The sequence below is a fragment of the Giraffa tippelskirchi genome, chromosome 1, assembly GCF_054371585.1.
Source record: "Giraffa tippelskirchi isolate mGirTip1 chromosome 1, T2T-mGirTip1v1.2.pri, whole genome shotgun sequence".
NCBI lineage: Eukaryota > Metazoa > Chordata > Mammalia > Artiodactyla > Giraffidae > Giraffa > Giraffa tippelskirchi.
This window is the reverse complement of record NC_137275.1, coordinates 22,515,500-22,539,072: the sequence shown is the minus strand read 5'-3', so window position 1 is coordinate 22,539,072 and position 23,573 is coordinate 22,515,500. Positions and strand designations below refer to the sequence as shown.

The following is a 23,573-nucleotide window of genomic DNA, read 5'->3' as shown; positions in this document are numbered from 1 at the left end:
TTAATAATTCAGAATTAACTCAAGTTAATTAATGAACATATATTTTATCAAAGCCAGTTATGTATGCTCAAGCAGTTTTACATTGGGTTGAACCTGGATTTGGCAGATCATAATTGACTGATAGTATTTTTCTCTTGTCTCATAGTATAAGATGACTGCTTACCCAGGATATCTTGTCATATGTTTCTTTCATTTGACAAATGTCTATTGAATAAAAAAAAGAAAGGAAGGAAGCCCAAATGAAAATTGCATTTGCTTCAGAGAATAGTTTGACCTTTTTTTATAGCAACCACCATACCAAGTGACTTTAAACTACTGTACTGTTTTTTTCTTAAACTATTTAAAGGAGAATTTTTGAATCCTGCCAGGTGAGCCTAACTTTCCAGTTTCTTAAAAATTGAGGTATAATTGACATAAGATTATGTTAGTTTCAGGTAGATAATGTAATAATTTGTTGTGTGTCTATATTACAAAATGATCACTACAATAAGTCCAGTTAAACAACTTCTTAAATAGATTTATTTCACCTTGTTGTAGTGTTCTGTAGAAGCTGCTCCTTCAGATAAAAGTTGTTTCCAGTTTTGATTGTTGCCAGTGTGAAAAGGAAGGAGTAAAGTAAATAGGTGCACTGAAGTAAGTAGGTGCATTGCTGATAGTGCTTAGTGTGATGGCATGTTTTGTGTGATGGCATGTTTTGTTTCAGATGCAGCAGTATCAGCAGGCTTTCTTGCAGCAGCAGATGCTCGCTCAGCATCAGCAGTCTCAACCACAGGCATCACCAGAGTATCTCACCTCCCCTCAAGAGTTCTCCCCAGGCTTAGTGTCCTACTCTTCATCACTTCCAGCTCAGGTTGCACCCATGATGGACTCCTCTTATAGTGCCAATAGGCAAGTATTTTTCCACTGACTACAAAGGAAATCATTGTGGGAGTGGGTGTTATCATGGAGTGGAGTCATTTCATCAGTTCAAGTGGCTCCTGAATTTAGAGCCCATCTTTTTGTCGAGTTCCCCCTTTTCTCTTACTAGTCCTCTCTTCTGGTCCCTGTGCGCCTCCATCCTTCTTCTGTTTTCATCAGTTAATTTTGCTAACTGCTGTCTGCAAATAAGGCTTAGCAACATCCAGCAGCATTTAAGGCTAAGAAAAGTAAAAGGAAAATTATTGTCAAAAGGAAAGCTATTGTGGTGTCTCAGCATAACCAACCAGGACATAAAATCACTTTATTCAGTAGTGATTTTAGAGTGGTACTATTATGGCAACTGATTTTCACTTTAAGGTTTATTCATTATGATAATAATAGTTAATATTTATTGAAGGCTTATTTATTTATGTTCTCTTTGCTTTACATGTATTAAATCATTTAATCTTCTCAGTAACCCTATGAGGTAGATACTGCTTCTTCTGTTTCACAGATGAGGAAGTTGAGACCTACAGAGGTCAGGGAACTTGCCCAAGGGTGAACAGCTAGTGACCTTTATGGAGGTGATGCAAATCCCATGTGGTCCCTCTCCCAGTGCATGCCCTTATCTACCACCTCCATCATAATAAAATGATCTGCTTTATCAGGTATTTATAAAGTATGAACTAGGACACTTTAAACTTTTCAGTTATAATTTTTTTTCCACTTTTAATTTTTACTCTAGGTCAGTTGCTGGTAAAGAGGCAGTTGCAAATATGACAAATCAGAAGAACATCAGTAACCCACCTGATATGTCAGGGTGGAATCCTTTTGGAGAGGACAATTTCTCCAAGTTAACAGAAGAGGAACTGTTGGACAGAGAATTTGACCTTCTCAGATCAAGTAAGGGACACTTGAAGGCTTATTTTGCTTCACAGTAAAATAACAGCTCTATAATTATTCAGCAAGGCCAAAGACTGTTTTGGGATGATAAAGAGAAAATTCTTTTTGTGCATTTGAGGGCAAAATTCAGGCCATCTTCTTTTACATATACTATCATACTATCTTGTGTGCATTAGAAATCAGTTGCTTGATAGTAGCTATTAAACCCAAGATTACTGATAATATGTTGATTCCTAACACTTAAATGCTGCATATCTTTGAATGTTAACTCAGAAACCTCCAAAAAATGGAAAGTTAATGTTCAAATAAAAAGGGAGACATTAGTATCTTGCCTTACTAATCATTTTGCAGCTCTGTTTTCTTGCACACTCATTAGAAGATATTGTGGGTCTGAGATGCCCTTTGAAAGTGCCTGAAAGAAAACATGGGCTACTACATTATGTTAATGTTTTGTAATGCCCTTTGAATGAGTGGTGACATAAAAGGGCTGCTTTGTTATCCTGGTATGGCAAAAGTGAAATAAATTCTTTACCATCTTAAATCAGATATCTCAATGTTTTTACTTGCAGTCATTGCCTTTTATTAAACTACCTAATACATATGCCAAACCTCACCATACATATTTTAGAAATTATTTTTTGGAAAAGAGATGTGTGGAGTGTTTTGAGGAGCTTGCGAAACAGTAGCGAAAACTCACTCCTGAAGTCTTAAGATAATTACCAGTTTTCTGAGTCTTGGGTGTGTGTGCAGTGCATGAGTGCATGTGCCAAGTGTTTTTCCCCATTTTGCATGTGAAAAGGTCATTAGTTACAGTTCCTAGTTTCTATTTTGTTTCAGGTAACTGGCCTTATGAGAACATTTATTAGGTGAAGTACTTTGTTGTAAATTGATATATATTTTATGTTAAAGTTTATAAATGCCCTGAATTCATGTAAGAATAGTTGTTTGGAATTTAAATTTGTATTTTACTTATTGGTTATATGATTATGAAGAATTAAATTGATTAAATACAGATATAAAAATGAGTTCTGAGCCTTTAATAAAGGTTTGTTAACTTTGGTAAAACCAATCTTTTTCATTAAAAAAATTATTTTTAAACCACAGCATTTTTTGTTTGGCATTTTTCCTACAATTTATGTTGAGTGGTCCAAAAAGCAAGGTTTTTAAAAAAGAAAAGTATCTCTTTCCTTTAGGGAGATGGTAGGGAGATATGGGGGTAAACAATCATTGTAATTTATAGGATTATTTTTAAAGCAAAAGATAAAATATTCATTTTAATGTATTCTGACCAGGATAGTAATTAAGGTTTGCTATATCAGTATTTTCTACTCTTTGGGTAAAAACTCCTCTCCACACTGTTTTAAAAAATAAATCAGTTTATGGAATGGGTAAAGTATTCACATTATTCTGTACCTTATAAAAATGTTATTCTAAGCTCCCTAGAATTTATGATGACACCAAGTGTTAGCTACTTTGCATAGGCAGGCATGGCATACAGATATTCATGTATATGTCATAAAAATTGGATTTAGCTTGTAAAACTCTTAACCAGCTATTTGCTTACAAGCTTTAAGGTCTGCTCACATGTGTAATTTGTGTATGTATTTGTATACAAATGTGTAAGCCAAAGAGGGTCAAAGTTCACTGCAGTATTAGTTATGAAAAGATATTACGTTCCAAATGAAAGTGCAGGAGGAACTTTATCTAAAGGTCAGACTTGGAAACAGCTCAGTCATTTGGAAAACTGCCTAGATGGTTCCTGAGCTATTGAATTCATTGCCACAAGGATGATGTACTTAATTTAAATTAGCACATAGCACCAGAAAGCATGAATTCTGATACCTGGCCATGCCATTTAACTAGGTTTAACTCTGTAAAGTCACTTAACTGCTGTTCACTTGCTCATTTATAAACCGATTATAATGCTTATCTCAGGGTTGTCAAGAAGGTTCAATAATGTCTTTAAAGAGTCTTGGCACTCCATAAATGCCACTTCCACTTTTCTTACCTTCTGTGTAAGTCTTTGGGGTCTTATTTCTGAGGTTATTTTTCTGTAACAAGCATTTTAAAATTATATCTAAACTGTCAGGTTTCTCAGCTGGCAATGAAAGAAACAAATGGAAGGGGTTTTGTGGGCAAACATGTCAACAGCAGAAGTGATTTATGACAGCATGGAAAGAGATTGAATACTCCAGGCAAGAATATTGGAGTGGGTTGCCATTCCCTTCTCTAGGGGATCTTCCCAGCCCAGGGATCTAACCCTGGTCTTCTGCATTACAGGCAGATTCTTTACCAACTGAGCCACCAGGGAAGCTCTAATAGTTGATAGTCACAGTAATGGGGTTCAAAAAAAGTGAAATGTCTTTAATAAAGTTTATGAAGAAATCAATAATGTTTAGAATACAGTTTAGAAAGATTTCCTCCCAGATTTGACTTAATTGTAAAACTGAGTCATCTTTAGCACTCCTTTCACTCACAAGCAATAAGGTATCTAATATTTGATCTACCTGATAAGATTTAAATTACACAGATGGATCTGTTCTAGAACCTTGAGTTTCAATACACTAATGGTGTCGTGAAAATTGATTGTTGGTCATTACTGGTTGGTTCCTCTGTCTCTATCAACATTTTCCAAACTGAAGAAATAAATTACCAATGAATTTGAAATACCAAATTTATCTTTTTTTTATCAGCACAGATATTTATCAACAATTTTTCAAAGTCTTGTAAGATTTTTTATATTTGGCTTATGAAAGCTTTCCAGTGAGAAACTGAATACTTTTATGTTTGGACCTTAAAAATACTGGCGTTGCCCATATAACGATTGTTCAGAATAAAACACTACCATTTGAAGTTTTATTTTTAAAATAGTATGTGGTTATTTATTTAAAAAAAAAAAAAAAGATGTACTGTCTAGGAAGTACTCTCCTTGTGTGTATTTTGCAGGCAGTAATTCTAAGATTTTGAGATATTAAAATTCTAAGATATTAGTAATTGCTAATTAAAAAACCCATTTTTAAAATCATTTTTAAGAAAACAGTGGAATCCCCCTGGCAAAGGGAGTTAACATATAAAATATGAGTCAAATTCTTCTTGCTTTTGCTTTCAGTGTAACAATATTTATGGTTTGGAATTTTTAACCTGTTCCTATTTAAGACCAAAATATTACATTGAAATTAAGCATTATTAATAAAGCTAGTCTCAATATTTTTTTAAAATTTAAACTTGTATTTTTCATGGTCTTTTGTATCAAAGCATTCAGATTCATATGTTAACTTTAGAAATCTAATTGTCATAATCTTTAATACATTAAGCACTAATTAGAATACAGGTGTTTGCTTTGGGAAAATTTAACTTGCCTTTGAAAAGTTGTGTAGGTCTACACATTAATTAAAAGTAATATTTGATGATATATTTTTTGTTTATGGATTTATTATATATTTCTGTTTAAAATTGCATCAAAATAAAAGGAAGAGTAGAAGAAACTAAAGTCTGTGGCTCCTTTGCATATTCTACTGAATGTGCTTTTTTTTTTTTCCTCTGAAGCCACAGTATGAAATATATATATATATATTTTTTTCCTTATTCAAGTTAACCTTTATTTTTACAACTAACTCTACATCAAAACTGTAACTACATCAAAACTATATCTACACAACTGTTCAGTTGCTCAGTTGTGTCTGACTTCTTTGTGACCCCATGGACTGTAGCCCGCCAGGCTCCTCTGTCCATGGGATTTCCCAGGCAAGAATACTGGAGTGGGTTGCCATTTCCTTCTCCATGAAATAGATATTAACGTCAGTATATAAAGCTAGTTTGTGGTAAAACATTAACTCTCACCATTTTGACCTGATTCAGAACTATTGCTGTTCTTTTAGGGCAGAATAACAGAACTTTTCAGGCATATTAGAACGGTGTCAAAGTATCAGATGATGACTCTACTTTTAAATGTTATTCTTTAACCTTTTGGCTGTTCAAGCCATTATCCACCCATATAAGCTGTTGAATTAACTTTTTAGAGTATATTCATTTTCTGATGATATTATGGAATATAATTTGAATCTAAAATTTTAAAATTGTCAGTTTTTGCCATCTGTATCTATTAAAATGCTTGAAAAATACTGTCTTCATTCAGCACAAATATTTTGTGAAGGCAGGAACAGGTAAGTTACAAATCAAGCTTGTTTTACTCTAATGAAAAGAAAACAATTCAGAAAAAGAAAACAAAAGTTCTTTGAAAATGGAGCTTAAATACATTTTAGGGGTGACTGTGTATTTGAAAAGTAACTCTACATACCATTTCACTAGTTTTTATTTATATGTAGTTGATAGTTTTAAAAATTAATATGTATATTTTTTATTTTGTGCCCTGGGATCCAGATTATCATGTGAACTATTAGAAGTCTAAATAATTTAAAAAAAAGTCCTTGGAAAAATTTATCCTGTTTTGTGGAACAATAAGAACATGATTCACTTGATAGTGAGTTTATTCTGCTTCCTGTTTTGAAATAATTGGATACGTGAGCTTTGTACAGAACGGTATCTTCACATTTTTAATTATGGGGACCCGATATATAAAAAAATACTACTCGTACATGGTAGCATTTGTATTTTTTCATAGTACAAACAGCATTTGTTACTGATTTCCTGAATTAAGGATACAGTGAATATTTAGAAAAAGAACATCTAAGTTGAATTTTCGTTGCTTTCCATTTCTGTATTGGATTTGAAAATAACCTCTTGAATTTTGAAAGTTTTATTTATAGTTGTCAGATTTGTTGCCTTAAAATATTAGTGTTTCATTCAAAATTTTAAGTAAAAATTTAAACAACCTGAAGTTTCATGTGGATATTAATAGTTAGTTTTAGCCATAAGATTGATAATTGTATCATAAATGTGTTTTAAGGATCAGTTGTCCATAGCAATAATTAAGTATTTTCAAGATACGATAGACTCGAGGGCCTTGCATTCTCAAAACTGCACTCCCTGGACCAGCAGTGTCCTGGCATCTGGGAGCCTGTTGAATTGAGAATCTCAAGATCCATTGCAGAATCATCCAGTGTGAATCTGCATTTTAACAACTCCCCAGGTGTTTAGAATGCACATTAAATTTGAGAAGCACTGTAAGGCAATGGCACCCCACTCCAGTCCTCTTGCCTGGAGAATCCCATGGACGGAGGAGCCTGGTGGGCTGCAGTCCATGAGGTTGCTAAGAGTCGGACACGACTGAGCGACTTCGCTTTCACTTTTCACTTTCACGCATTGGAGAAGGAAATGGCAACCCACTCCAGTGTTCTTGCCTGGAGAATCCCAGGGACGGCGGAGCCTGGTGGGCTGCCATCTATGGGGTTGCACAGAGTCGGACACGACTGAAGTGTCTTAGCAGCAGCAGCAGTCCTAAGAGAATGCTGCTTTAACTTGGGGCTTTTTACCTAAGAGAATGCTGCTTTAACTTGGGGCTTTTTACCTCACTCTGCAGTTACAAGTCTTTTTAGAGAAGTCTAATTCTATCTGGATTTTCCCTCCCCATCCTGCCATCCCTTAGAACTCACATGAAATCAGCATATTTTACGCATGTGCGTGTGTGTGTGTGTGTGTACGTGTGTGCGCATGTGCATGGACGATTAGTCCTGGCTGACTCTGCAACCCCATGGACTGTAGCCCACCAGGCTCCTCTGTCCATGGAATTTTCCAGGCAAGAATACTGGAGTGGGTTGCTATTTCCTTCTCCAGGGGATCTTCCCCACCCAGGATCGAATCCATGTCTCCTGCATCTCCTGCATTGGCAGGCAGATTCTTGACTGCTGAGCCACCTGGCCTGGGAAGAAGCCAGTTTACCCATAGAATTCCTCAAACATGAAAAGAATAGTCTTGGGAGTGCTTAAAATGTCTGTAAGGGTAGAATGGGTCTGATTATCAAGAATCAGAGGCTAAAGAGACATTTTACAGAAATCCAGAAGTTGTCAACTGATAAAGTACCTGCGTTGTGCAGTTTAAGGGCAGGGAAAAATAATCACCACTAGGCAGTCAGGATACACTAAATCTTCAAACATACCAGACCTGCTCCTACCTTTGAGCCTCTGCTCTGGCACTTTCTCTGCCTGGTGTGTTCTTCCCCAGGAATCCACTTCCGCCTCCTGGGAATCTTTTCTCACCAGGCACCTGTTAGCATCACTCCATTTCACTCTATTTATTACTGCAACCTGTGCCCGCTCCCTTATTTCCTTTTATCTTGCTCTACATATTTCTCTCTAGCTTTGTTTTTAAGTCTGTATTCCTCATGTTTCTTTCTTATTAGTCGTTCTTCCAGCATGTAACCTCCATGAGGGCAGGAGTCTTCTTTTTGTTTGCTATTGTATGCCCATGCTGTAGAACAGTGCCTGGCACATAGTAGATGCTCAACTATTTATTGAATGAAAAAACTGAGTTCTGTTAAGGCTTTTAATTTAGTAGAGAAATGTCTATATATATTTGTATGTGTGAGGATGGTTTAACCAAGTAATATGAGAAATGAACAATAACACAAAATGAATTAACATACAGTGAATTACATTTTATTGCTATTGAAAAATATGATTTACCTCTTTTATGAATCAATGACTATTTGTATTTTTTCTATGTGTATTTTTAGAGAAAGTTTGCCAAATATGTCTCTGTTTAATAATTGGGGTTTAACTTCAGATCTAATAAGTTACAAGTTAAAGACAACTGTTGTTTAAATAAGTCAAGCTAAGTTATTTGTTAGGTTAAGTATATTTAGTGAAATCTAGCACTGTTTAAACTCGTCTTTGTAGCAACAGATATGTGTTTAAACTCAGGACTGCCTCCTGATATTTAAACAAATGAACTTTGAATCTCATATTTCAAGAAGGCTGTTGCTTTGTTTAATTTTCACTTTTATTTGTACTGTGTGCCACTTTTTTTTAAAATTTAAAGATCATTTTGTTTTTATTTTATTTTTTGTTTTGTTTCATCTTATTTTTGCAGACAGGCTCGAGGAAAGAGCATCCTCAGATAAGAATGTAGAGCCACTTTCTGCTCCATATAACCATCCTCCAGAGGATCCTTTTGGTTCTGTTCCTTTCATTTCTCACTCAGGCAAGTTACGTATGTAACATCATCACCTATCATTAAAAAAAACACACAAGAATAACAGTAGTAACAAGGGCAAAAACCCTTATTATAAAATCGAAGTAGAAATCAGATGTTAGTTACTGAAAGTAGAACAGAAAATTATTTTAGCCTCTAGCCATCCTAGTTTTCCTAATGTTCTTTCCGTTGGGTTATTTAATTTGTGCCTTTTGCTGACACCTAAAAATGCTGATTTGCGTAGTAGAATATTAACTGTTTTCTTTCTACCTTTACCATTGGATACTGTTTTCATGCATGAAAATATCTCCCCCTTTTATATACTTGAAATACATTTAAAGACATTTTTATATTTAACTTTTGCTTAAAAATCCTGTTTGCTATTTTATACATGCTCTCTTGTAGCTGCATTTAAAAAGTATTAGTGATTTTCTGTTTGTCACAGCTTGTAACAAATTACCTATTCTATTCTTCTTATTCCTTCTTTGATTTCAATCCAGATTTTAAATATTGTTATTATTTACTATTTAAGAATACTTACAGTAATATTTTCAAAGTAATTGCCTAGTAAACACTGTTGAAAATACAAGGATGGAATAGGATCCCACTTTGGCATAAATGGATTTGTGTGCATGGTTATATTATAGTGGAAAAACTGAGTTTAATCTTAGAGAAAGGAAATGCAGTGGAAGAAATCATGCTTTACCAGAAGGTAAAGGTTTTGTTGAATATATTCAAGGTAATTGTCTACCATGTTCTTTGGTTCTGTTTTGTTTATTTCTCACTTAGGCAAGTTACATATGTGACTTCGTCACTACCATTTAGAAAAATTCATATAAGAGAGAGCAGTAACAAAAGAAAAACATTGTGAATATAAAACCAAAATGAGAAATAGGTGTTCAGGCTTTCTGATAATGTACTGAGGCCTTTCAGATTTGGTTATCCAGAACACAACACAGTAACTAAGAGTGTTTCCTGGAGGGTTTCTTTTCTTGTATCTTAAATTGGGGATGATACTAGATACTTGATGAGAGTATTGAAAGGATTAAATGAGAGCATGTTTATAGAAAACACAAAGATCCTCAGTGTTGGTTGCTGCTGTGGCTGTTGTTATTGGTAGTGTTATTAAATAGTATTTTTACTACTTACTACTGAATTCCAAAATCTTAGTGTTCGATAAGTTTTGTAGCTGCTATCCAGCCAGTAGTAGTACAGAGTTCCAGTAATAATAAGCTAATTAACTACTGAATGAAATCTTTTCATAAAGTATAGACCATTTATGTAGCTGTTCCCCCACCAAGGGCTGTTTTAACAGTGCCATTTCTATTTTTATTAAAGCATTCACTACCAGTATTCAGTACAGTATACACATATACATATCTGTTAAAAGCATGGTATTCGTTCCTGGTCTTGAAATGCACCCAGCCTTCCTTCTCCCTGAGACATCATTGTGTGTATACTAACGTGGGATGTGTGGCTCTGTGAGTTACAGCATGGACTATCTAATTTTAGTAAACAGCCTCAACTTCTGAAACATACAGAGTTTGAAGAATTCTGTCAATGAAATTCTAGATTTCTTGTGTTGCATTTCATTTTTAATTAGGTTTGGTGAACTTTCCTTACTCTCCCTAACCTTAACCTACCTCTTGGATCTTGTTATCTAATAGGAAGTTAAATAGAATTTGAGGATGGGAAAGGTCACATCATATATAGCAAACACTTATTGAAACATAAATTATTACAGATTGTCAGTCCAAATGCTGGGTCATTATATAAGCCATGATGAGGTGTATTGTTTACACCTTTAGAGTCTAATGATTCTTTTTTTTTTTTAATTTTTTCCTTGAAATCGTTGTTGTTGTTCAGTCACTCATTCGTGTCTGACTTTGCGACCCCATGGACTGCAGCGCCGCAGGCTTTCCTATCCATCACCAGCTCCTGGAGCTTGCTCAAACTCATGTCCATCTGGTCGGTGATGCCATCAAACCATCTCATCCTCTGTCAACCCCTTCTCCTCTTACCTTCAAACTTTTCCAAGCATCAGGGTCTTTTCTAATGAGTCAGATCTTCGCATCAGGTGGCCAGAATATTGGAGCTTCACCATGAGTCCTTCTAATGGATATTCAGGATTGATTTCCTTTAGGATTGACTGGTTGGATCTCCTTGCAGTCCAAGGGCCTCTCAAGAGTCTTCTCCAACAGCACAGTTCAAAACCATCAATTCTTCAGCACTCAGCCTTCTTTATGGTCCAACTCTCACATCCATATATGACCACTGGAAAAACCATAGCTTTGACTAGACGGACCTTTATTGGCAAAGTAATGTCTCTGGTTTTTAATATGGTGTCTAGGTTTGTCATAGCTTTTCTTCCAGAGAGCAAGCGTCTTTTAATTTCATGGATGATGCTCTTATTTCTCCACATATGAATATGAGTTATGAAGTTATTCTATAATGCATAAGTATGAGCAACTTATAAGAAATCAAGTACAGTCTTTTATTGTGAGCACTTTCTTGGAATGCTCCCTACCTTCAGGTTCTAATTAGAACTTGTAGATTGTACTGATTCTTGAAAATCAAGAATTTTCCTCTTCCACAGTGTCAGCAGTGGTTACTATTGTTGAATCCTACTATATACACACAATGGAAACTGAGGCTTTGAAGCGGGGGCAAGTGACTTGCCTAAGGTCAGATAGTTTATAATTAGGAATCCAGCTCTGTCTGATGCTAAACTCTGTTCTGTAAATAGCAGCAAAATAAAACTGTTGCAATTTTTTTTTTTTTTAACCAGTGTTCAGTATATATTCTGTGTGAATTGTTGCACTTGTAGATGGGTTTTTGATGTACTGTGGAAAGAAGTGGACTCCACGTCCTACTCCTCCACCATCTTGATTTCCAAGTGTCGAGTATCTTGTTCTAAATGAAAACCTACAGTATTAGGAGTAACATAATAGAAATGTCAGTTCTATGGCATTTTTAATCTGGCTGGCAAATATTACTCACATCTAGTATGATTCTCTTCTTATATTCAGGCCTTGTTGTTTGGTTCGTGTTCTGAGAAATTGTACAGATTTTGATAAAACCTTCTAATCCAGTAATCCTTGCGTCTGGTGGGGTAAATTGCTGAGAAATGATGGCAGGCAGTATGCTTCCAATTCCAAGTCTTACAGCTCCTCCCTTATACCCTAAATGATGAGACAACAGAAGGCATGTAATTACAATAGCCGTTTCAAGCCATTCATCCTCTATAATCCGATAGCAAGGAAAAGAACATCAAAATTTTCTTGAAACTGGAAGCTTCTTATATGATTAAAAATGTACCACCTGCTTTATAAGTGAAAGAACTGTCCTCTCAAAGATGGAAACCTGATTAAAAGAGTGGTAACATGAATGGTAAGATGCAAATATTTCCCTCTCTCCACACTGTTTTGGACGTATTCTAAATACTTTAAGTTTTTAAAATTATTTATATGGTTTATGTAGAAAACTGTAGACACAATTTATATAAAGGTTCATTTGTGTGGTTTAGGAATACATTTGCAATATTTAAAATAGTATGGCATTGGGACTTTCCTAGCAGTCCAGTGGTTAAAACTTTATACTTCCAACACAAGGGGTGTGGGTTTGATTCCTGGTTGAGGAACTAAGATCCCACATGTCATGTGGCTCAGTCAAGAAATTAAAAACAACAACAACAAAAATATATATATATAGTGTGGCATTAACTAGGATTTCATTCTTTATACAAAGTATTTGTTTAAAAAATACTAATAAGTGTATGAAAGTCTATGAAAATTGACAAATTAGCTTTTGAGTTTGGAATCCTCTTTTGGACACTGAAAGACTATGGTGTCTTTGAAATTTTAATATCTAGAAATATCTTTTTATGAAAATTGGAGCTTGGAATAGATGAATTCATGTTCTTATATTCATTTGGTGGGTTTATGTTCTTGAATTCATTTGGTTAGGTAAGCTTGTTTTTCAGAATCTCCTAATGGTTTTTACCTGTTCAGTCATTTTCCAGATCACTAGAATCAGATTAGTATTTGTTTTTCACAACTGTTGGCTTAGATGGTAAAGAATCTGCCTGCAATGTGGGAGACCTGGGTTCAATCCCTGCGTTGGGAAGATCCCCTGGAGAAGGGAATGGCAACCCACTTCAGTATTCTTGCCTGGAATATTCCATGGACAGGAGAACCTGGCGGGCTGTGGTCCATGGGGTTGCAAAGAGTCTGAGCAACTGAGTCTCAGTCAACTGAGCAACTAACACACTTTCACAACTGTTTAAATGAATGATAAGTTCCTTGAAGTCAGGAATTAATCATATCTTTGTATGCTGTATAATACTTTGTTGAATGAATTCACTATCAAAGTGTACTTTGGTAATCTAATATAAATTTTCTATCACATACCCTAATATTTAATGAGTTTTCACTAGATAAGATGGATTTTATAAATGTTTAGCTCTATCAGGTAAGTTCCATTATTGCCTTTATTTCCTCATTCCGTATGTAAGGAAATTGAGGCTTTTTTGGATATCTGTCTTCCATGGATTTTGTAAAGTTGTATGTGCTTTCATTTGTTGATAAAGCCTTATAGTATTTCTAGAACTTAACCTTATGGTGAGTGAAAGTCACGCAGTTGTGTCCGACTCCTTGCGACCCCATGGACAATATAGTCAATGGAATTCTCCAGGCCAGAATACTGGAGTGGGTAACCGTTCTCTTCTCCAGGGGATCTTCCCAACCCAGGAATCAAACCCTGGTCTCCCACATTGCAGGAGGATTCTTTGGCATCTGAGTCACCAGGGAAGTCCAAGAATACTGGAGTGGGTAGCCTGTCCCTTCTCCAGGGTCTCTTCCTGACCCAGGAATCAAACCAGGGTCTCCTGCATTGCAGATAGATTCTTTACCAGCTGAACTACCAGGGAAACCCTATATGATTAAGGTATTTATCATAGTGTTCAACAAACACTGTTTGCTGAAATAGAAGCAATGCCCTTCTCATTCCATTAGTTTTTTGTTTCTTTTTAAAAAAATTTTCAGGCGTAGCTTTGTGAAGGGGAGTATAAAAGAAACATAAGCCAAGCTTGTGGTTATGTTTTGTAAGGGGTCAGTTCTAAGCTGTACTGAATGCTTGCTGGTGATGATATTCTCCTGGTAGTTTAATTGTAGAATTTACAGAAGAGAGTTTTAAACTAGTGTCATCAGCAGAGAAGTAACTGGGCCTTAAACTTGGACAAGTTTAAGGACAGCTTTTCTCTAATTTCAAATTACTTTTGTGTTAAAAGAGATTGGACTTGTCTTTAAAAATCTCTTGTTTTTTGCTTTTAACATATAGTTGAAACTATGAAACAGGATTAAGATCACAAAAGAAAGAAACAAGTAGAGAAACGAGAAAGCCAGGGAATGAGGGTTGGTTGGTAACATGGCGTATCTTCAAAATGGTAGGAAGTCATGACAGTGACCTGACATAGAAAGCAAGGGGAACATTTTTGAAGATGTGGTTCATAAGACTGAAGGGGACAGATTGTAGCAAAGCTAGCTTACAGAGCATTTTCACCCTAGTGTTATTGTGGAAGCTTAAATGGTGGGGGTTAAGAAATCATGTATGAAAACCCCTCAGCATTTCATTCTCACTCAGGATAGTATTAGTTACTATATTCTCTGATTCATTTCTCAGAACCATTAGCAGTGTGTAGTAGGTACTCCATAATCATGAAATGATGGTATAAGACAGCACAATAAGATAGCCCTTTACTGAGCACCTACGATGTGCCAGCACTCTTGCAAGCACTTTACCTGTACTCTCACTTTAATCTCTGCTGCAGTCCTCTTGAGGCGGACACTCCTGCTGTTCCTACTTTACAGATGAGGAGACTGAAACACTAAGTGATACCTGACTCCAAATGAGAACACGAATCATCAAAGGACACTTTGATGAAGGGAGGGAAGTATGCTGTATATTTTGATATGTTCAGTTCATTCACTCAGTCATGTCCAACTCTTTGCGACCCCATGAATTTCGGCACGCCAGGCCTCTCTGTCTATCACCAATTCCCGGAGTCCACCCAAAGCCATGTCCATCGAGTCAGTGATGCCATCCAACCATCTCATCCTCTGTCATCCCCTTCTCCTCCTGCCCCCAATCCTTCCCAGCATTAGGGTCTTTTCCAATGAGTCAACTCGTTGCGTGAGGTGGCCAAAGTATTGGAGTTTCAGCTTCAACATCAGTCCTTCCAATGAATACCCAGGATTGATCTCCTTTAGGATGGATTGATTGGATCTCCTTGCAGTCCAAGGGACTCTCAAGAGTCTTCTCCAACACCACACTTCAAAACCATCAATTCTTCGGCGCTCAGCTTTCTTCACCGTCCAACTCTCACATCCATACATGACCACTGGAAAAACCATAACCTTGACTAGACAGACTTTTGTTGGCAAAGTAATGTCTCTGCTTTTAAATATGCTATCTAGGTTGGCCATAACCTTCCTTCCAAGGAGTAAGCGTCTTTTAATTTCATGGCTGCAATCACCATCAGCGGTGATTTTGGCGCCCAAAAAAATAAAGTCTGGCACTGTTTCCACTGTTTCCCCATCTATTTGCCTTGAAGTGTTGGGACCAGATGCCATGATCTTAGTTTTCTGAATGTTGAGCTTTAAGCCAACTTTTTCACTCTCCTCTTTCACTTTCATCAAGAGGCTCTTTAGTTCTTCTTCACTTTCTGCCATAAGGGTGGTGTCATCTGCATATCTGAGGTTACTGATATTTCTCCCGGCAATCTTGATTCCAGCTTGTGTTTCTTCCAGCCCAGCATTTCTCATGATGTACTCTGCATATAAGTTAAATAAGCAGGGTGACAATATACAGCCTTGACGTACTCCTTTTCCTATTTGGAACCAGTCTGTTGTTCCATGTCCAGTTCTAACTGTTGCTTCCTGACCTGCATACAGGTTTCTCAAGAGACAGGTCAGATGGTCTGGTATTCCCATCTCTTGCAGAATTTTCCACAGTTTATTGTGATGCCACACAGTCAAAGGCTTTGGTATAGTTAATAAACAGATGTTTTTCTGGAACTCTCTTGCTTTTTCGATGATCCAGCGGCTATTGGCAATTTGATCTCTGGTTCCTCTGCCTTTTCTAAAACCAGCTTGAACATCTGGAAGTTCACGGTTCACTTATTGCTGAAGCCTGGCTTGGAGAATTTTGAGCATTACTTTACTAGCATGTGAGATGAGTGCAATTGTGCGGTAGTTTGAGCATTCTTTGGCATTGCCTTTCTTTGGGATTGGAACGAAAACTGACCTTTTCCAGTCCTGTGGTCACTGCTGAGTTTTCCAAATTTGCTGGCATATCGAGTGCAGCACTTTCACAGCATCATCTTTCAGGATTTGGAACAGCTCAACTGGATTTTGATATGGGCAGTTACCAAATGGTTAATTTGGTATTTAACTTATTTAGTAAATACTTGTTATTTTATGCATAGTACTAAAGAATTGAAGCACCATTTTGTTAGCTTTGAATTATTGTTTTGACATTTTATACAGAGGTATGTTAAGCTATAAAGCAGTGAGAATTTATGTGTGTCAATAGGTACTGGTTCTCTTGACACTTTGGTGACTTCCATGATTTTTTTTTCCCCCAATACATGGAATTTCCCTGAAGAGACAAGTTCATATGCCACACGAGAATTTAGACTTCATAAAGTCATTGCTGTTCTTCACACTTTACCTGCATCTGCATTGTCTATCTTAGTCACTCACCCTCTTCTCAGGATTTGGCTCCAATTTGATTTTGGCTGTTTCCAGTAATCAAACCCAACCTCAAAAGATGAGGATTACTCAAAAAGCTAAAATTTTTACAGTTTATAGTTCCAAGGCACAAAGTGGAGAAAAAAAGTACCTTGACTGGAAGCCAGCAAATCTACTATATTTAGTTTAAGGAAAGAAGACTGTGCTACTAAGAGCCCAAAATAAAAATTAGTAAATGACATTTTACGGTGTATTACCGATATCAGTTAATGGAGAAGAATGTAGCTGAGATGTGATCCTGAACACATTATAGACATTTGTTTATGCTTTAAATACATGTTCCTGGTGGTTATTGAAAATACTGTAACTCCCCTTCTACCTACCTGAAAACCAACCATTTTTACATTAATAATACAAATCTCAGTAAATAAAGGGATTATTAGGATTTGGGATATATTGAATTATAAAGCAACATATTTAGGCTATCCTTTTGGGAAATTAACTTAAGCAGTGAAATAATCCTGATTTAAATTTTGTAGCAAATCAAATGTGTAATATTTGCTCTAACAACTTAGAAAAAGCAATCTGGCACCAAGAGCAAGCAGTAGGAATATCTGAATTATTTAATTACAGGAATATGTTTAGGCAAAGAAATAGGTTGAAAAAGTTGATGGCACTCAGCTGTGAAGTTACATTTTAAAGCACTATAAATTGTACAGTTGGTAACCAATTTTATAACTTGGTAATTCTTATTTTGAGTCTTTTGTGCCTGTGGAACAGGACTAGAAGTCTTAGAATATATTGAAATTATTTTTAAAAAATTTTTATTGGAGTATATTTGAATTACAATGTTGTGTTACTTTCTGCTACACAGCAAAGTGAATCAGTTATATGTGTACATGCATCTACTGTTTAGATTCTTTTCCTATAAAGACCGTTACAGAGTACTGAGTAGAGTTCCCTGTGCTATAAAGTAAGACTTAATTAGTTACTTATTTTGTATATAGTAGTGTGTATAGGTCGATCCCAATCTCTCATTAATCCCTCCCTCCTTTAATTTCCATTTCTTTCTCAGTTTTTTTATCGTTTTGCATCAAAGAGAGGACAATTAAGTAGATGGCTGTTGCTACAGAGAGTAAAACCTTACCTGGGATGGCTGAAACTTGCAGCTTTGGAATTTACCTTTTCCCTAGCAAGGGTTGGTGCAGAGCAGTGACCGCTTGTGTTTAACTTTGGGCTTCATGGTGCTTAGTATTTGCGTTGCTCTTAGGATGCTGGTAGAGAGGCCTGTTGCTGCTCTTGTCTCCCCGCTAGGTTAGGAAGGAATGGAAGGATGAAGAAGCAGAGAAACATTTCAGCAGGATCAGGGTGGGTTATGATCATATGGGAGAAAAAAGGAATTTGGAAAATATTTTTGATTGCTTGTTTTAGTTTTGTGAAGGAGTGACGATAAAAGAAAAAACCAGTCTGTCTACACCAACCAGAAATTTCCCCAGTTGCCCATACTTTTCAGAAATGTAATCTGAAACCATAAAGCCAGGATAGATCATTGCATGTGTCTTTTCATGTTCTTTTTGAAAGCGTTCCTTTCAATTTCCTATATTGTCCTCTTAACTATAGCTATTTAAAAACCAGAGATACAGTTTCCAGGATCCAAAATGCACCCTTGTGGTGTGTGAATATACATTTGTTTGCCTGCTTATTTGCTTGGACCTGAGTCACTCTTGAATTATCCATAGAATTGCACCCTCTTGTATCCTCTCCCTACTCTTCCCTCTCATTTAAGTCTGTCTTCAACCATTGAGTCCAGAAAAGTGGGTGGGAAGTTGGAGTATGATGTGTGAGATTATTGAGTTTGGCTTTGTCCTGGAGATGACAGTTAAACACTTTTATCAAGTGCTTTTCACGTGTCAGTCACTATTTTAAGTCCTTTCTTTACAATAGTCCTATAAATAGAACCTGTTATTATTGTATTATTCTCTTGTAATATGATAATATGTATTCCCTCATATATGAGGGAACAGACTAGAGGATTTAGCTGTGGTCTTAGTAGTTAACAGTTAACCTGTTAACTAGGTTAACTTTATTAGCTGTGTATTAATCATGCATAAGGAAGGAATAACAATAAATCAATAAACTGAAATTATTAGTAAAAACAGGCTTTCCCCCCCCCTCTCAAAAAGTGCATGATCATAGTTCTATTTAAAATCCAGAAAAACTAGAAACAACCTAGAGGTTCATTCTAGAGGTTTGTAGTTAAATGTTACACATACAGTGTTTTGTTACATCTCGATCAGAATTACTAATGGACTATATTGAAACCTGTAAAGATGCTTTAAAAATGGTAAGTGGAATCCCTACAAATTTACATACATACTGACAATTTAAAAGGTAAATCTGTATAGCACTTTACAAAGAAATACACAGTCTGTATTAATACAACTTTGAGAAGCTGACAAAAGGCAGAGTAGGAAGTAGAAAGTGACAGATGTGTTTTGGAAAGCAATGTTGACAATTTGGGTGAAGGAAACAATTTAGAAGACTAGAATTAATATAAGAATACCAAAAGAAGGTCAGTTGGAGGACCTCTGTCCTGAGTTAAATGTTCCAGAAGACTTCTAGGAACAGAACTCTGTGCCCTAGAAATGGAAAATTTTCCAGGGGAATTAATAGAGCAGCATTTTCCCTGAGTGCTTTGTGCAGAATTGTATATAAAGGTTAATGGGTGTTAACGTGTAAATAGAAGTGTTCGTAGTGAAGGAAATTGGGGAAACTAGGTTTCATTAAGTCACATTTTTTTGTGTACAACATGTCCGCACTTTTGGTTTGATGAGCATTTTCCGGATAAGTGGTGCTGGGGGGTGGTTGCATTATAAATGTATCCTCAGCTGCCTGAGACCACAGAACTGTTAGGTTCTTCTTATAGGAATAGCATTCTGCAGAAGACACTTTAGGGAAGATATTGGACTGTTCCTGGAGGTGGCTGCAAGCAGGAATGAGGGGTGCGTGTTGTGGCTCTCTGTGGTGGGCAAGTCGCCTGAGGAGTAATATGTTAGCATGTCTCTTAGAGGGACTATCCCACTAAAGATAGTGAGGGATGGTTGCAAGTCTTTGCCATTACATTTTTGCTTTGAGATCCCTGAGATTTTAAAAACACTGGTGGGAAGGGGAAGATGGTTTCCAGATTGCTGCTAGTTTGCCGAATTTGGTAGCTGGAGATATTGTTCATTACCTTAGAGGGAACTGGTGAGGAGCACATTTTAAGAGAAAAGATGGTCTCTTTTGAAATTACTGAGTTTAAAGTAATGGTGGAATATATGTATATATATTCATGATAAGAGTATTAGGTGACTAGGGTAGGTGAGTATGCATGGTAACTATTAGAGATCCAGTCGTTACGGTATAAGTGCTCTGGCTAATCTCAAAGCAAGCTTTCTTTTTAATATCAGAAGTCTCCTATATGGAGAAGTCAAGTGAGAATCCTCATTTGACTTGATTTTAATCTCTTAGGATTTAAGATAAGCTTATGAATATGTAAAGATACAGCATATAGCTCTTGGCTGGTTTCAGGGAACTGGCAGATGAATAATACGTGAAGATTATATTTGTGTTTAAGTGTAACTGATGGAAATCTCTGAATCTTCTCTCCCCCTCACTGCTCAGCCCCACTGGGTTTCCTCCCCACCCCCTACTTCAAGGTTGTCAACAACCTGCGTGAGCTGACTAGAGCCAGTGGCCATTTCCATCCTCAGTTTATTGGACCCCAGCTCTGTTGTCAGTTCCCTGCTGTGGGGACACTTTCCTCTCTCAGCTTAGGCAACATGGCACTCACCTGGCTGTGGTCCTCCTCTCTGGCACTTTCCTGTTTGCATTGCAGGTTCCTCTGTTGACTTCTGAATGTTTTATACCTGAGTGATGGATCCCTTTTCCTCTTGCACTCTCTTCCTCAGCGATTTCCTTCAGACTTGTGCCTCTCTCTGTATAGTGATGACTCCCAAGTCTATTTTCTCCAGCCAGAATCTAACCATGGTGCTCAAGCCACAGATACTTTGCTCACACTTAAATGTCTCATAGATACTTCAAGCTTTGTGTCCAGACCAAATTCTTGGTAATCTCCTCTACTTCCCACTGTATTCTTGACTCTTTGCTTCTGTATTAAAGGCATTACCATCCATCCAGAGTTTTCCTCTCCAATCTCTAATTCTGCCACTTCTGTTTTCCCTGCCACCATAACTTCTAACTTGGTGTTAGTTGCTCAGTTGTATCTGACTCTTTGTGACATCATGGACTGTAGCCTGCCAGGCTCCTCTGTCCATGGAATTCCCCAGGCAAGAATACTGGAGTATGTTGCCATTTCCTTCTCCAGGGGATCTTCCTGACCAAGGGATTGAACCTGGGTCTCCTGCATTGCAGGCAGATTCTTTACCATCTGAGCCACCAGGGAAGCCCAACTTCTAACTTGAATGACAATTTCCTCTCCCTGATCGGTACTTTTGCAGCCACCCCCTTCAGTCTTTTTTTCTATATGGCAGTCACTTAATCTTTTTGAGATCTAAATCTGATCATTGCACTTTAAAGAATTCATAACAGTTCCCTACTACACACTGAATTTAGAACAAAACCCTGATTTCTTATCATGGCCTTAGAGGGACCCTCACGATCTGGTCCTTTCCCCTTCTTTCCCTCATCTTGAGCAGTATCGCCCTTGTTCACTGTGCTCTGAGCACACTGATGTATTTTCAGTCCTTCAAACATGCCAGCCGCCCTCTTTGTTGACTTGGTCTTCACACGTGCCGTAGCTGTTAACTTGGAGCACCTCTCTGCCTGCCCTCTGTGTGGCTGGCTTCTCCTCACATAACTGTCTTAACTGTCATCTCCTTAGGGAGGCCTTGGGCAACTGTCCAGACTAGTTTCATGCACCCTTCCCCGCTGCCCCACGACTTAAACACCTCTGCTCTGTTATTTCAGAGCGCTAGTCACAATTTAGGTTTCTTTATACTCTCTGAAACTCTTGAAGGCAGGGACCATGTTTATTTTATTCACCAGTGTTATGCTCAGTATATATCATATAGTAAAGAGCTTCCTTGGTGGCTCAGTAGTCAAGAATCCACCTGCCAATGCAGGAGACGTGGGTTCGATCCCTGGGTCAGGAAAATCTCCTGGAGAAGGAAATGGCAGCCCGCTCTAGTATTCTTGCCTGGGAAATCCCATGGACAGAGAGGAGCCTGGCAGCCTATGGTCCAAGCGGTCGCAGAGAGTGGGGCATGACTTAGCAACTAAATAACCAACTACCCTATAGAATGTTTTGTTGAATCTGGATTCTAAGCTAAGAACTGTGAACGTGAAGTTTCTTTTTCTATGTAGCTTTTTGAGTGTATTCTGAATGTATTAGATATGTATGTCTGTAGCTGTGAGCTTATAGTAGTTACTTGTTTTGCTTAACATATATTGATTGATTCAGCACAGCACTAGGGAGTGATCTAAGAGGTAAATGATAAATAGGCCAGTGTCTAAAGTAGGTGCTACAATTAAAGCTTGTACAAAGTTCATCAAGAGGACCAAATATGGGTGTTTTTTGAGGGGTGCCTCAAAAGGGCTCTGACATGGGCTAGGTTTTAGGATACAGCCAGGTACCCTTGGGCAAGTCAGGTGGGAGTGGAGTGCTAGAAGGGCGTTCATGCCGAGGGCCAGTATTACCATGTGTGAGAGGTTAAAACAGCACAGTGCTCCTTGATCCCCAGATCTATTAGGTTCCTTGGTTTTTGAGAGTAAACCGTAACAGTTTAGATAGCAAGAGAGCCCCAAAACCCTTGTCCACATCTATTCAGTTCCTGAATTTGAGTGGGGAGAGTTTCGGTGTGGCTATAATAAGGAACACCCGTGGGAGACATCAGGGTTTGAGGCTCACAGTGTCGGAGGACAGAAGCCAGGTAGAGAAGGGCCCTCGTGTTGGGCTGTGGGTGGAGACTTTAGAGAGACACCGAAGGGTTTTCAGCAGTAGTCACGTGATGAGTACTTCAGCAAGGTCATTCTGGTGACAGTAGAGGATCTGCTTTTAGGGATATGGGACTGGAGGCAGGCAGGCAAGTTTAGAGCCTGAGGAGTTGCTAGGTGAAGATAAGGAGAGGGTGGGATACACAGCTGGTGGAGGGAGAAGAGGGACCAGATCCTTGAGATTTTAAAAACACTGATGGGAAGGGGAAGATGGTTTCCAGATCGCTGCTAGTTTGCCGAATTTGGTAGATGGAGATATTATTCATTACTTTAGAGGGAACTGGTGAGGAGCACATTTTAAGAGAAAAGATGATCTCTTTTGAAATTACTGAGTTTAAAGTAATGGTAGAATATATATATATATATATATATATATTCATGATAAGAGAGTATTAGGTGATTAGGGTAAGTGAGTATGCATGGTAACTATTAGAGATCCAGTCATTATGGTATAAATGTTGATTAACATGCAAGTAGTTAGGACCCAGGGGAGGACATACAGAGGGAGAAAGGCAGTCAAAGTTAGGACCCTGGGGAGCATCTGTGTTTAAGGAGATGTTCCTGAAAGGGAAGTTGCTAACAAATTTGAACAAGAGGGAATAGAGAGGTAGGAAGACATAAGTGTTTCAAAGAGAAGGAAATAACTCAGAGGTGTCCTGTGCCATGGGGACCACCATTTAATCATGGGAAAGTAATAGTCCATCCATCCTAAGGTATTTAGTTTTCATGACGAAAGTCTATACTTCCAAGCCTAGCTAATTGTTTTGAAGATATCTGATCTTAGAGGGGAAGGGATGAATGGATATGTGATTGGATCAATTCAAATCGTTTCCTACTTCTGGAAAATCAATTCAGTACACCAGTGTATTGCGAGGGCCATATATTTTCATATAAACTAACATACCCTCTGTCTTTACTATGTATGTATCATGCAGTGAAATA

The 23,573-nt window shown here is 37.4% G+C and overlaps 1 protein-coding gene and 1 long non-coding RNA gene across 5 annotated transcripts in view; one reads left to right on the top strand and one right to left on the bottom strand.

The window, feature by feature from the left end:
• The window catches only part of BMP2K (BMP2 inducible kinase), a 116,322-nt gene that overhangs the window by 86,006 nt on the left and 6,743 nt on the right, over window positions 1-23,573 (top strand). For 2 of the 4 annotated variants that reach the window (XM_081583962.1, XM_081583984.1), the window contains exons 13-15: window positions 704-888; window positions 1,643-1,800; window positions 8,788-8,898. In XM_081583962.1, coding sequence (XP_081440088.1) covers window positions 704-888; window positions 1,643-1,800; window positions 8,788-8,898 — 454 coding nt within the window. The remainder of the gene's footprint in view (window positions 1-703; window positions 889-1,642; window positions 1,801-8,787; window positions 8,899-23,573) is intronic. The other 2 variants (XM_081583973.1, XM_081583995.1) reach the window with 1 other exon arrangement.
• LOC145543234 (uncharacterized) lies at window positions 28-20,914 on the bottom strand. The gene is made up of 3 exons (XR_014080567.1): window positions 20,470-20,914; window positions 17,785-17,947; window positions 28-204 (listed from the first exon to the last, which is right to left on the bottom strand). It is a non-coding gene; the product is annotated as an uncharacterized LOC145543234 (long non-coding RNA).